We start from the raw sequence: 14,039 nt of genomic DNA on the forward strand, positions 1-14,039 counted from the left end.
CAAGATGGAGCTCTACGCGGAGAACCTCCTCAGAGCATCGGTGGGAGAAGATGCTTTCTCGCCCCAGTTTATCGTTGAAAGGGCGCACAGGTCGCTGGCCCCTGTCCCCAAGCCCGGAGCCCCGCTGCGTCCCATCATAGCTCGTCTGTTGAACTATCGCGACCGAGACGTTGCTCTGAGGGCGGCTCGCACCAAGCAGTCCCTAACTTACAATGGCGTCACTTTTTCAATTTATTCTGATTTCACTCTGTAGCAGGGCGGAGGGTTTACCGGTGGACTGGTGGAATCCTAACGTTCAAAACGCCCCTTCTTTACCACAGACTGCATGGGGATCGGAGCCGGACGAATGGTGGACCCAGCAGGAGGACTGTGCCTTTAACTTCGCCGAGGAAGAGCGGGAAGACACGCCCCCCTTTGACGTACTTGTGTCTGTCGGCGAATGCGGCAGGGGACAGGTGGTCACGCCCTCTCATGACGTGTGGCGAGGCGGAGAAAACAAATACCCGGAAGTAGACGGACCGGTGTGCCCCGACACCGCGAGGACGGAGACGAGTGGAGAGAACGCCCAGAACGGAGAGGACGAACGCGAAGCAAAGACGGAGGGAGAAGACACGGAGTATCCCGGAGGAGCGTCGCCAGGAGGCCCGCGATACCATGCTGCGCCCAGCCACACTCCCAGAGGAGGAGGAGGAGTGTGGCTCTCACAGGTGCGTGACCGGGTAGCAGGCTGGTGGGGAAGGCGGGGAGCCGCCGTGTAAATAGAGAGCATTTGTAAAGACCCACTTCCAACCCCCTTTTGTAAAGCCCCGTGATTGTCCTCCCTCACGAAGCCCCTCACTACCTCTGCACTATATATAGGACTAGCACTCTCTCACCGGTGTCCTCACTAAACCCTGGTACCCCAAGGGAACGCCTGAGACAGAACCAGTAACCCTGAGAGCCTATCTTCTATGTGGCGGTGGAACCCGGCCCGAGACAGAGACTCGGAGGAGGAAGACGGAAGAGCAAGTCCCCGTAGAACCCGTGACCTAGCTGCAACGTTGGATCCAGCCACCCTAGCCAGAGAGAGGAGGTCCCAGCGAAAGAAAAAGACATTCATAAAAATAAAACCTCGTTTACCTCACCCAGTTGTCAGTGTCCCTCTTTCTGAACCGCCACACACTCCTATGGTTCAGGAGGAGCGGCGTAAATTCCTGCACGTCAAAAAGAAACTGCGAGATGCCCAGATAGACTATGCCTTGCTCTATCGGGCGAGGCTGCGCATTACGTATCAAGGAAAACAGCGATTTTTCACGGATCCTCAAAAGGTGGAAGAATACTTGAAAGCCATCCGGAAGGGGCAGAGGGGTAACCGAGGCAGAAACGTTGAACATGAGGATGACCTACCGGCACCGGATGATGATGACTGAGCTAAGATGCCTCCTCCGAATTGCAATAATTGGTTGCTGTCCTGGCTGTTTGGCCCTTGAACTCCTGGTGGCCGATGGCTCAGGCGCCGCTCTGAACATGGGGACACTTGAACTCACCCAGTGGTAATGTATTCCAGGGACCACTATCCCGCCTTTGCCTCCACCAAGGGTAATACAGTAAGAGAGGCTAACAGGGGGAGAAGTGGCTGTGCGCTCTTGATGTTGGGTCCCCTACGGGTATACCCCATTCATGGGTACAAGTTACGAGTGTTGAGGGGGGCAGGGGGTGGGGGTGGGCCAGGGAGGGGATGGGTGGCTACTGACATGATTGGGATGCGGTAGTGGGTGGAGGGAGGAGGGTAGTTACAGCGGGGTTTTTTTGTTCCACGGGGATGGGCCCTGTCGTTTGGCATATGTGGTCCGGTTGCGCAACTGAGCGGATACGATATTGCAAACACTATTGTGGCATGTTATACCTTTGTTTGGCTTATTAGTTAATGGCGGGAACGAACTTTAAAACACAACTGATTTGCATGTCTTGGAATGTCAGGGGCCTTAACGATGCAAAAAAATGTCGAAATGTGATTGCATATTTGGAACGTCATAAAGTTCAGATTGCTATGTTGCAGGAAACACCCCTGTCACCGCAAACACGCACCACATTCGCTAGTAAATGGGCAAGTGCCCGAGTCTTCTCATCCTACTCCACTTACGCGCAGGGGGTGACCATCCTAATTGGGCGTACAGTCCCTTTCCAGTTATATGGCGAATTGTCAGATGTGGAAGGCCGCTTTGCTATGATGTGGGCCGGGATACCATTACATTAGTGAACTGTTATGCCCCTAATGTAGATATGCCAGTTTTTTTCACCACATTATGGGGCAAGATTCTGGATGTCGGCTCCAGACACGTCATTTGGGGAGGCGATTTTAACTTGGCGCTGGCACCTCCCCTGGACAGAGCGGATGGAGTGACACATTACAAGCCCAGATCCAGAGAAGCATTACTGGGTGTGCTCTCGGAGGGCGACTTAATTGACAGCTGGCGATCTCTAAACCCTTCCCGGAAAGAAGCCACAGACTTTACCTCATTAACAGGCACATGGGCGAGATTAGATTATTTTTTCATGACTACAGAGATTGGTGCTGGGGTGTCCAGGGTAGTGCATTTGCCTAGAACATACTCTGACCATTGCCCGATCTTATTGCAACTACGGGTTCCTGGCTGGGACAATCCCCGACCACACTGGCGACTACGGCCTGCGGCCCTGTTGGACATGGTGTTCCGAACCGAGCTTGGCGAGGAGATTACAGCTTTCTTCCCTCGTAACAAGGGGTCTGTTGACTCGGTTGAACACATCTGGGAGGCGTTCAAAGTTACGGTCAGGGGCTACTGTATGTCGAAAAGCTTCGGAGTGCTTCGCGACATACAGCGCACATTCAATACACTGGATGATGAGCTGAAAGAATTAGAAACCCGAATGGTAGTGGGCGGTACACCTGACATACACGCGGAGTTTAGGGCTAAATTATCGCGCTATGAGGAAGAAGCGGCCAGAGAATTCAAGTTTAGGGGGAAATATTGGCAGGCTAGGAGATACTGTGAAGGGGACAGACCTGGCAAGGCTCTTGCTGTGTTGACACGTACACCACACTCACAGAACACAATACTGGAAATCGTGGACGACCTAGGGCAGTGGTTCCCAAACTTTTGACTCCTGAGGACCCCAATTGAGTCACCACTGGAAGCCGGGGACCCCCAAGAAATTTGTATGAGTTAAATTAAAAATATTAAAACAGTAATTCGAAAAAATACACATGTATGCATACAAAACAAATACTCAAAGTACTAAGGATTTTGGGGCCAGATGTACCACCATTTCATTTAGCTCGTCGCATTTGGCGACACATTGCGAGTGGCAAATTGCGAGTCGCTAAATGAAATGTACAACAGTGTGTTTAACACTGTTTGCGATTCCCAATGGGCCGCAAATTGCGAGGTTCATTAATATTTATGAGCCTCTCGCAATTTGCGAGCCCATTGTGATGTACTAGAAATCCTCAAACTCCTTCTCAGGGGTCTTACCAATAAGTAGTCCATTCAAAAGCAGCAAAGAAATCAACAGAGAATCTGAAATATGAAAAGACATCTTTATTACAATTAATTGTGAGGCTACATCGCCCAGTCACCCCTAAAGCAACTGAATGAGGCAGCCTGCTGAATGGTCTCAGCACAGACCTTTTATACCATTTATTATGCCCTAGGCACACATTTTCTCTTTGAAGTACATTATTGTTGGTCACTCCCAGGACGTGCACACAAAGCACTGTATGATGACAAACCCACTTTCAAGATAAGTCCAGGCCATAAACAATGTCCACATAATGCGTACATTCTCTAGCTGACAAGGCCGGATAAACCCAAAACAGTAAGATCACAGCCCATGTCATAAATAGCTCGTGAAGGCAGGAACAGGAACAGATGGAAGTAAGATAGGATTGTGTGTAGTAAATCTTTACAATGTCCTGTGCTCTGATCTATAATCTTGATCAGCTAAAGGGCAGGAACTGGCTTGGCAAGGTTAGCCTCAAGCAACAGGGTCAGCTTTCGCCAGGTCATGCAGGAGTCAGCACAAACCCATGCTAAGGTTATGTCCTTAAATACTTGTTCTGCCACAGTGAGGGCCTACTGTAAGGGCAATCCACAAAATGGCTGCTATGCACAAAGATGGAACCCGAGGGTTCAGAACAAAACCTTCAAATACACAGTGAATCCATTGGTGTAACATGACGAAAACACTTGCACTTGCTGAACTCACTGTTTACGGTCTGCTGTTACCAAATTCATAACAGAATCATGATATAGAAGGGTATGCTCAGACATGAGTCCCATGCTCATTGCACCATCAGGATTCAAGCAAGCCGGGCCGAAGACGGCTGTAATGCCAGAAACCGGTCCCCGGAAGCTTGTTTCCTTTCCAGTGAAGAATTGGCTTGGTAGTTTGGTCTGCTCTGTTCCCATGATGCACTGGGCCAGGGACAGACTAATTTGCATATAGCCAGGTTCTGAACTGGGATGGTGCAGTGAGCTAAAAAACGGTGATGGATCAAGCCCTGATCTGTTGACTGGGTAGGAGTGTTCTGATTAACTCAGATACTCTGTCCATCACCACCCCCTTTTTGAAATCATTTTGGCCACCATGAGTGTGGAAGGGTATGCTCAGACATGAGTCCTTTGCTCATTGCACCATCAGGATTCAAGCAAGCCGGGCCGAAGACGGCTGTAATGCCAGAAACCGGTCCCCGGAAGCTTGTTTCCTTTCCAGTGAAGAATTGGCTTGGTAGTTTGGTCTGCTCTGTTCCCATGATGCACTGGGCCAGGGACAGACTAATTTGCATATAGCCAGGTTCTGAACTGGGATGGTGCAGTGAGCTAAAAAACGGTGATGGATCAAGCCCTGATCTGTTGACTGGGTAGGAGTGTTCTGATTAACTCAGATACTCTGTCCATCACCACCCCCTTTTTGAAATTATGCTGAATGGTCTCAGCACAGACCTTTTATACCATTTATTATGCCCTAGGCACACATTTTCTCTTTGAAGTACATTATTGTTGGTCACTCCCAGGACGTGCACACAAAGCACTGTATGATGACAAACCCACTTTCAAGATAAGTCCAGGCCATAAACAATGTCCACATAATGCGTACATTCTGTAGCTGACAAGGCCGGATAAACCCAAAACAGTAAGATCACAGCCCATGTCATAAATAGCTTGTGGAGGCAGGAACAGGAACAGATGGAAGTAAGATAGGCACGTTTGTGTGTAGTAAATCTTTACAATGTCCTGCGCTCTGATCTATAATCTTGATCAGCTAAAGGGCAGGAACTGGCTTGGCAAGGTTAGCCTCAAGCAACAGGGTCAGCTTTCGCCAGGTCATGCAGGAGTCAGCACAAACCCATGCTAAGGTTATGTCCTTAAATACTTGTTCTGCCACCGTGAGGGCCTACTATAAGGGCAATCCACAAAATGGCTGCTATGCACAAAGATGGAACCCGAGGGTTCAGAACAAAACCTTCAAATACACAGTGAATCCATTGGTGTAACATGACGAAAACACTTGCACTTGCTGAACTCACTGTTTACGGTCTGCTGTTACCAAATTCATAACAGAATCATGATATTTAAAACACAGGTTCAGAATTCAAGGAACCACAATTGGGAATGCCAGCCCTCCCAGGTATGGTGGCCTGCTGGGCTCTGCAGGCCACCATGTCTGGGACTGCTTTTAAATAAAGCAGTTTTAAAAAGAAGATGCAGCCCGTTTACCATGCATTTAAAGAAAAAGAAAATGAAACATTTTCGTTTCATTTTCTAAGGGCAGGCGGAGGTCCCTGGGACCACTGCCTGCCCTTAAAAAATAATTTTGCATGCATCTGCAAAGGGGAAGGGGTACCCTGAGGACCCCTTCCCATTTGCAAATGCATTACCATCTACTTGAAGTAGGTGGTAATTGCGAATGTTTCAAAACATTTGTACAAGGTTTTGAGACTCACTATTTGGAAGGAAATGCCCCTTCCAAATAGCAAGCTGCAAAACGTATTTAGCGAGTCGCAAACAAATTGCGACTCGCGAAATAGGCAATGTACATGGCCCAATAGGTTTTTGCATGCGCAAACGGGTTTGCAAACCCGTTCGCACATTTAAAAACGGATCATACATCTGGCCCTTTGTATTTTATATTGAAGTAATAGCCCCTCTGTCACATGTATTTCATTTGTTTTATAGCATCTCTCATACCATTGTAGGATGCCAGAGCACTTTACATCACACACATATATGTAAATCAGTGTGTATATAAAATGTTTAAAGAGTGCCTTGTCTGGAAAAGCACAAACTCCGGATTCAGAACATAACACAGTGGCTAGCACTGACGTTAACATAAAAAATGTATTTCCACCCAAATAAATCTTTTTAGCAGCATCAGGATAATTAATAACTGGGGAAAAACATAAGTTACTATCTGGTACCATGCAGTTTCCAAGCAGCTCTTTGATGACAGTTTATAGGTCCCTCTGCTACATTACAATTGTCACTTGTGAAGTGCACAGTAACAAAAGAATCTCTGTGACAAAAGCAGTAACCACAAACCTATGCACATAAAATACTGCTTTTTAAAATGCATGTTACACGTTCTTTGCAGTAGGCACATTAACCCTCTGTGCTACATTAGTTAAGTCAAAGCTGCCACTGAACAAAACTCTCCTCACGCTCCAGCAGGTGCATTAATCACTGGCATGATCTTGACACTTTTATTGTTGCTGGAAAGCTAAGTATACAAGAAACTTTTCTGTGCTTTAAAAACTGTTGCCTACGGACCCCCAGGGAATGTGTCACGGACCCCTGGGGGTCCGTGGACCCCAGTTTGGGAAACACTGACCTAGGGCATACGGTTAGAGACACAGGCGACATTTTGACTGCTTTTATGACTCACTACCACGCGCTTTACACCACAGCTACTACCGCAGATGTGTCGTACGATAACTTCCTTGGCGACGTGGCTCTATGCTGGCTTAGTGACCCCGATAGGGCCTTTCTTGCTGCTCCCTTTGATCTAGACGAAATCAGAGATGCCATTATGTCTCTTCAAAATGGCAAAGCGCCCGGCCTGGATGGACTCCCGGCTGAGTTCTACAAGGCGTACATAGACATCATGGCTCCTGTCCTTCGAGAAATCTTTGAGGAATCCTTGGCTGACGGGATCCTTCCCCTTTCCATGCGTGAGGTTGTGATTACATCTCTCCTGAAGCCTGGCAAGAGCCCCACTGCCCGTGACTCATACCGTCCTCTTTCGCTCTTAAACTGCGATGTTAAAATACTGGCGAAGGTCCTGGCCACCAGATTGTCACTTTTGATGACCCGTATTGTGTTACCTGATCAGTCCGGGTTCGTCCCCGGTCGATCTACCTCCCATAATCTTCGTACACTTTTCTCCTTGATTCGCACGTTGCACCCCGATCTCCCTGTCGCAGCGGTTTTTCTGGATGCCACCAAGGCGTTCGATTCCGTCGAATGGCCGTACTTATTCGCTGTCTTGGAACGCATGGGGTTTCCTAAAATGTTTATTTCCTGGGTTAAATTGTTGTATACGCGCCCGTCAGCGAAGATTTTGATTAATGGGCACCTCTCTCCCTCCATTGCCATCACGAGGGGTACCCGTCAGGGCTGCCCCTTATCCCCCCTCCTTTTTGTGATAGCCGTTGAGCCACTAGCCTGTAGGCTGCGACAGCTGCACTGTGAGAGTGCGGTTCGCTGTTTTCAGCATCAGATAGATGTGTCCCTATATGCGGACGATATGACGCTATTTGTCAAGGATCCGCTGAATAACTTAAATCCCCTGCTGAGGGAGTTCGTCGTATTTGGTAGAGTCTCTGGAGTCCATGTCAACTGGGCCAAGTCTCAAATTTCCCCCCTTACGGATGCGGTATCTGACTTCCCGCTCGACTTTCCTTTGGAGTGGTGTCATTCGGACCTGCGCTACCTCGGTATTCAAATTTCTCGCGATAAAGATGAGACGTTACGTCTTAACTACGGCGTAGCAATCACAAAACTGACTGCCTCGGTCGATCGCTGGGTCTCCCTCCCTCTGTCTATGTAAATGTAAATGTAGGTGTACTTATATAGCGCAAACCTGTCACCCAAAGGGCATCCTGGCGCTTGCTTAGGGAACCCGTCCTGGTATTCCCCTGTGAGAAACCCCGGCAGGGTGTCCACAAGGTGAAAGCCAGGCATCCCGCCGCGAGGGGCCGTAGTGGAGATTAAGCAAGCTATTGCCCAGAGTTGCAGAGTGTGACCCCGTGATTCGAGTAGGCACCGGAGCGAGAATTGTCGAGTCCGTGGAATTTTGAGCCCGAGACCCGCCGAGGCGGGGAATCGAACCCTGGTCCACGGTCGATCTCAGCTTCCGGGTCTGCCGCCTCTAACCACTGAGCCACGCTTCTCCACAATGCATTCTATGGCAGGGAGAGCCTCGCTTATCAAAATGGTGGTATTACCCCGCTTCCTGTACCTATTTCTTAATATCCCCTACTATCCGAGTGCGTATTTTTTTAAGACATTAAAGACGGAATTATGTCGTTTATTCTGGGGGGGTAAACATCCACGGTTACGGTGGTCTACACTAATCCTGCCATATGATAAGGGGGGTTTTGACGTACCTGATTTCGAAGCTTATTATCTATGTGCACAGGCGCATAACGCCTATCACTGGATGCTCCCCACTCCCTGCATGCCTCAATTGGCAGTCGAAGACTGGATAGCGCACCCTCTACCTCTCAATGGGCTTCTACACTGCCCAGCGGCAACCATAGATACCCCGTACACTACTGTTACATGCACTATTGATGCTTGGAGTCGCCTAGCCAAGAAGTTAGGATGCTCCCTACCATACTCACCTAGGCTGCCACTGACAAACCACCCCCGACTCGAACTCCTGCAGGAACGCGGCTTTCAGCTGCTCTGCCGGCACATAGGAATCACTTGTTGGGGCGACCTCTTTTCCAATGGTCAGTTCCGACCTGCAGATTTGTTTTTTAAGTCTCACACCCCTACTCCCCTAGACTCGTTTTACTACATACGACTCCGCCAGGGAATGAGGGACATCCTGCCTGGATTCCCTGATGAACCTGAGGTCCTCCCTCCTTTACACTTTCTGCTATGTTCCCAGGATGGTTCCCACTTAGTGTCAGGCATGTACCGCCATGTTAGGGCATCTGGCCTGAGTCCGGAAAGCCCGGCCAGGGCACACTGGTCTTCCGATCTAACAGCAGAGATCACTGATGAACAATGGCTCTATTGCTTTAACCTTACGGCCAGGATATCTGCCAGCAGTAGGCACAAGATGATCCACTACAAATTCTTGCACCGGTTGTACTATACACCTGTCAAAAAGCACAGGTTTCATTTGTCCAGTGACGATAGATGTGAGCGTTGTCATGCAGACCGTGTCGGATTCCTTCACTTGGCCTGGGAATGCCCCCCCATTCAGGGCTTTTGGCAACAGGTACATACCGCCCTTGAAGCTATGGTTGGTACTTCTCTACACCCGGATCCGTTGTTGATGCTACTAGGATACACACCACATATTCCCAAGACTTACAGGAAATTCCTGGATGTCGCTCTGCTTCTTGCCAAACGACACGTTGCATGCAGATGGGGCCGTGGCAGGGCGCCGAAATTCAAGGACTGGCTTGCTGACATGACCCATTGTCAAGACCAATACATGATTTTTGCAGAGACGCTCCCACTTTCCAGCAGACCTAGAGAAATATGGGGTCCTCTTATCACTTACACACTAGCCCAAGCAGTTGAGGTTGAGGGATCGGGTGGAGACAGGGCTTGCAATGATGGGAATGCAGATACGAAATCTGCCTGACTTGCTAAGTGGTATTACTTGTACATACACTATAATTGTATCCAACTACTGCATATATTACTGCATGTGTACCTATCTGGCATGCCTCTCACCGATGTCTGTTGCCTAGCGTGCAGAGAACATAAACCGCCCTTCTCTACCTCCTTGTAATTCACTGGACTATGTTACCTCTTTGATGTAAGCTGAATCTGAGCCATTACTCTTGCCTGACATGCAATGTACTTATACTGATGTTTTTCTCCGCTTTCTAATGCTCCTGCCTTGCTGATAATTGTATGCAGCTGTACGAATCAGGTTATTGCTCATCTGTGCCACATTGCCAACCGCTGTATTGCTTCATGTTGAAAATCTCAAAAATAAAGTTTATTAAAAAAAAAAGGTTATTTTCTTGGATTTACATAGTTTAAAGCCTGCTTAACTTGAGTTGTTGATTTCTGGGCTAGACTATGATGCATGTATAGCTAGACATGTGCCAGCTACAGTATATCAAATTCTAACTGTTCCCTGTCACATCTCAGGTGTCTCCAGTTGAAAGTTTGCGTTTGATGTGCCTCCTATCCATCACAGAAAATGGTAAGCCTGTCTTTTTCTATCCATGCCTCCTCAACATAAGATTTCGTATTCTAGAATTAGCGTCATTATCATGGTATTTCGTGGTCTTTATGAGAGGCTCCCAAGTCATTGCTCCCGGTCCTGTCAATTTCGCCTTCATTAGTGATCCTGTTTCTGACTTAGCTTATGCAGTTAGGTTCCATTTTCTTGCCCTTCATACTGTTTAATGTGTGCTTCACCATTAAACCACACAAATGTCTACAGAGAGGATGCAGTTACCTCTGTAAGCACTCTTTTCAATTTGTATTTCTGTTTGCTGTACTTCCCTATATAGAAAATGACTCCCTCTGAAAGTTTGGCTCATTATTTCAAATAATTCTTCATTGTATTGCAGTGTAATTTCTGCACTTCTTTCGACTTCTTTCAGGCAGACATAACCCTACATAAATGGCCTAAATTCCCTTCTTCTCAGCTGTAGAGGACAGATGTTGATGGTGCCATTGTAATGATTTTTGTAACAACATTGACTATCAGGCAATGCTGCAACATATTGAACGTATTAATAGAGAAGTTGCCATCATATATAATTATAACAAAGGACACATGTTTTCCAGTCTAGTTCTTTTTTTTTTTTTTGCAAGACGTTTATTAAGTACTGTCAAGGATACACAGCGTCACGCCAACAACCCTGAGGCCGGCCGCTATTGGTATAAAACATCCGGATATTCAAATGCACATCATACATGGCATAGATATTTCGATATAGACGCCGTATAGACATGAGGACAGTGTACATATTAAACATTAGCAAATCAATTAGTCTTGTTTTTTCTTTTTTTTTTTTTTTCTTAAACCATAACATGTGCGGTATCACATCCATAAGTAGGGGAAGTTCGTACGCCAGTATGGTGGTTGGCCTATCCCAATGCAGGAGACGTTTTCCAGTCTAGTTCTAGTTCATATATTGTAGTTTATTCTATAGTCCTTGTCTCCTGTTTTCCTTAATAATATGAATGTTTCCCTTTGGTTAATATTATTCATTCACATAGTTTGGCTGTGTTTCAACTTTGCTCTATATGGTCAACTTGCATACAATTTTAAACACGGATTTTAGTTATTGGATTGGTATCCTGAATGGATTTGCCTAGGGCTCATCCATGCATGTTACAGATCAGAACTCTGTGAGAGGGATAGGACTTATGATACAGATCCTGATCCTGTGTTGAGCCCACAGGTAATTTGGAAGTCAATTAATAGCTTTATTTACCAGTCTGAAAGTTGTGAAGATACTTCTCTTTTCTTACAGTTAGTTCATCTGTTCTCGGTTATGGTACTAGCCTCTGGCAATTGGTGAATGTGTGTAATATTTTAGTCCAGCATGTAATGCAGGTTGTCAGATGAGATAATGTCCCTCCCATTCTCCTTGCTTTATATTTGTTTCCAGTCCAAACATATCCCTGGTTTAAGGTGTCATACCTCACACACAGCATGTTTGAGGTACAGCACTACATAGCTGATAGCTTAGGTTCAACTTCATCAACCATTTACTTCCCTACACTCCATTACTGACATGCTGCTTAAGATTAACCAACTAAAGACAACTATTGAAGATTGCAGAGATATATTTCTAGCTCTCCAAGCACAATTGTTTAATGCTTTTGAAGTCACTGCCCTTTTTCTTGAATGATACTTGTGTTCAGGTGTTTAATAAGGGTCTAGAAATCAAATACTGGTGTGCAAAGGTTTAAACGGAAGAAAGGTCGATAAGAAAGGTGGGATTGATGGGGGCTTAAAGAAAGAGGAAAAGGTCCCCAGACCCACTGTCTGAGGATACGGGAGAGATGGTTGAAACATGAGGTGACATGGTTCTAAAGGGATGAAAAGGGGAGATAAGTGGGGCGAGTTAAGAGGAGAAAGGACATCTAGAAGGGGGATTGAGGGAGGGAACGAGCATAAAGTAGAGAGGGTATGGAGAGCAAGATAGCGGAGAATGAGGCCAAACCTCTATTTATGATGACATTTTATGTAGCATGAATATAGCCTGAGGCTATTAGAGCTCTTTACAATAGAAAAAAACTGAATTTAAATAGTTAAAGGTAATAGTTCATAACATCAAAAGATACAGCACACATTAAAACAAAACCATACCAAAATACAGATTGAACAGGGGAGTAGAAATAATACAAGGAGCATCTAATTTTCCAGGCATCAGGAGCTAGTAACCTTCAAATGTAAATATAGCACCAGGGTATTACAATACTTTACAAAAATGCACATACTAGCCACAGTACGAAGCAGCCATAGATAAATCATAGATTTGTACAAAGCAGTGTATTTTACTAGCAAAATAAAAATGCATTAAGTAAGAGAAGTCATGTTTATCAGTGAATATATATTTCCAAGACTGTACAAAAGGGGGTGGTGATGGACGGAGCATCTGAACCAATCAAACACTCACACCCAGTCAACAGATCTGGGTTTAATCCATCACCGTTCATTAGCCCACTCTGCCACCCCAGTTCAGACATGGCCATATGCAAATCAGTCTGACCCTGTGCCTCATGGGAACAGTCCAGCCCAAACTGGCAAGCCATGCCTTTCCTAGACCGGAAACAAGCTTCCTAGGACCGGTTTCTGGCATTCCAGCCATCTTCAGCCAGGCTTGCTTGAATCCAGTGCAAAGTGAGCAAGGGACTCAGGTCTGAGCATACCCTGCCAACTTATGGCGAACAAAGCGGTGCAAAAGGGGGTGGTGATGGCCGGAGCATCTGAACCAATCAAACACTCACACCAAGTCAACAGATCTGGGTTTAATCCATCACCGTTCTTTAGCCCACTCTGTCACCCCAGTTCCGACATGGCCATATGCAAATCAGTCTGACCCTGTGCCTCATGGGAACAGTCCAGCCCGAACTGCCAAGCCATGCCTTCCCTGGACCGGTAACAAGCTTCCTAGGACCGGTTTCTGGCATTCCAGCCGTCTTCAGCCAGGCTTGCTTGAATCCAGTGGCAAAGTGAGCAAGGGACTCACGTCTGAGCATACCCTGCCAACTTATGGCGAACAAAGCGGTACAAAAGGGAGTGGTGATGGACGGAGCATCTGAACCAATCAAACACTCACACCCAGTCAACAGATCTGGGTTTAATCCATCACCGTTCTCTAGCCCACTCTGCCACCCCAGTTCAGACATGGCCATATGCAAATCAGTCTGACCCTGTGCCTCATGGGAACAGTCCAGCCTGAACTGCCAAGCCATGCCCTTCCTGGACCGGAAGCAAGCTTCCTAGGACCGGTTTCTGGCATTCCAGCCGTCTTCAGCCAGGCTTGCTTGAATCCAGTGGCAAAGTGAGCAAGGGACTCACGTCTGAGCATTCCCTGCCAACTTATGGCGAGCAAAGCGGTACAAAAGGGGGTGGTGATGGACAGAGCATCTGAACCAATCAAACACTCACACCCAGTCAACAGATCTGGGTTTAATCCATCACCGTTCTTTAGCCCACTCTGCCACCCCAGTTCAGGCATGGCCATATGCAAATCAGTCTGACCCTGTGCCTCATGGGAACAGTCCAGGACGAACTGCGAAGCCATGCCTTCCCTGGACCGGAAACAAGCTTCCTAGGACCGGTTTCTGGCATTCCAGCCG

At 47.1% G+C, this 14,039-nt stretch overlaps 1 protein-coding gene across 1 annotated transcript in view; it reads left to right on the top strand.

Annotated features, from left to right (window-relative positions):
- VPS33B (VPS33B late endosome and lysosome associated) overlaps nt 1–14,039 on the top strand; it is an 806,019-nt gene that overhangs the window by 454,627 nt on the left and 337,353 nt on the right. The window contains exon 17 of the mRNA XM_078683255.1: nt 10,362–10,416. Coding sequence (XP_078539381.1) covers nt 10,362–10,416 — 55 coding nt within the window. The remainder of the gene's footprint in view (nt 1–10,361; nt 10,417–14,039) is intronic.

This window comes from Lissotriton helveticus, chromosome 3_1 (genome assembly GCF_964261635.1).
Source record: "Lissotriton helveticus chromosome 3_1, aLisHel1.1, whole genome shotgun sequence".
Lineage (NCBI taxonomy): Eukaryota > Metazoa > Chordata > Amphibia > Caudata > Salamandridae > Lissotriton > Lissotriton helveticus.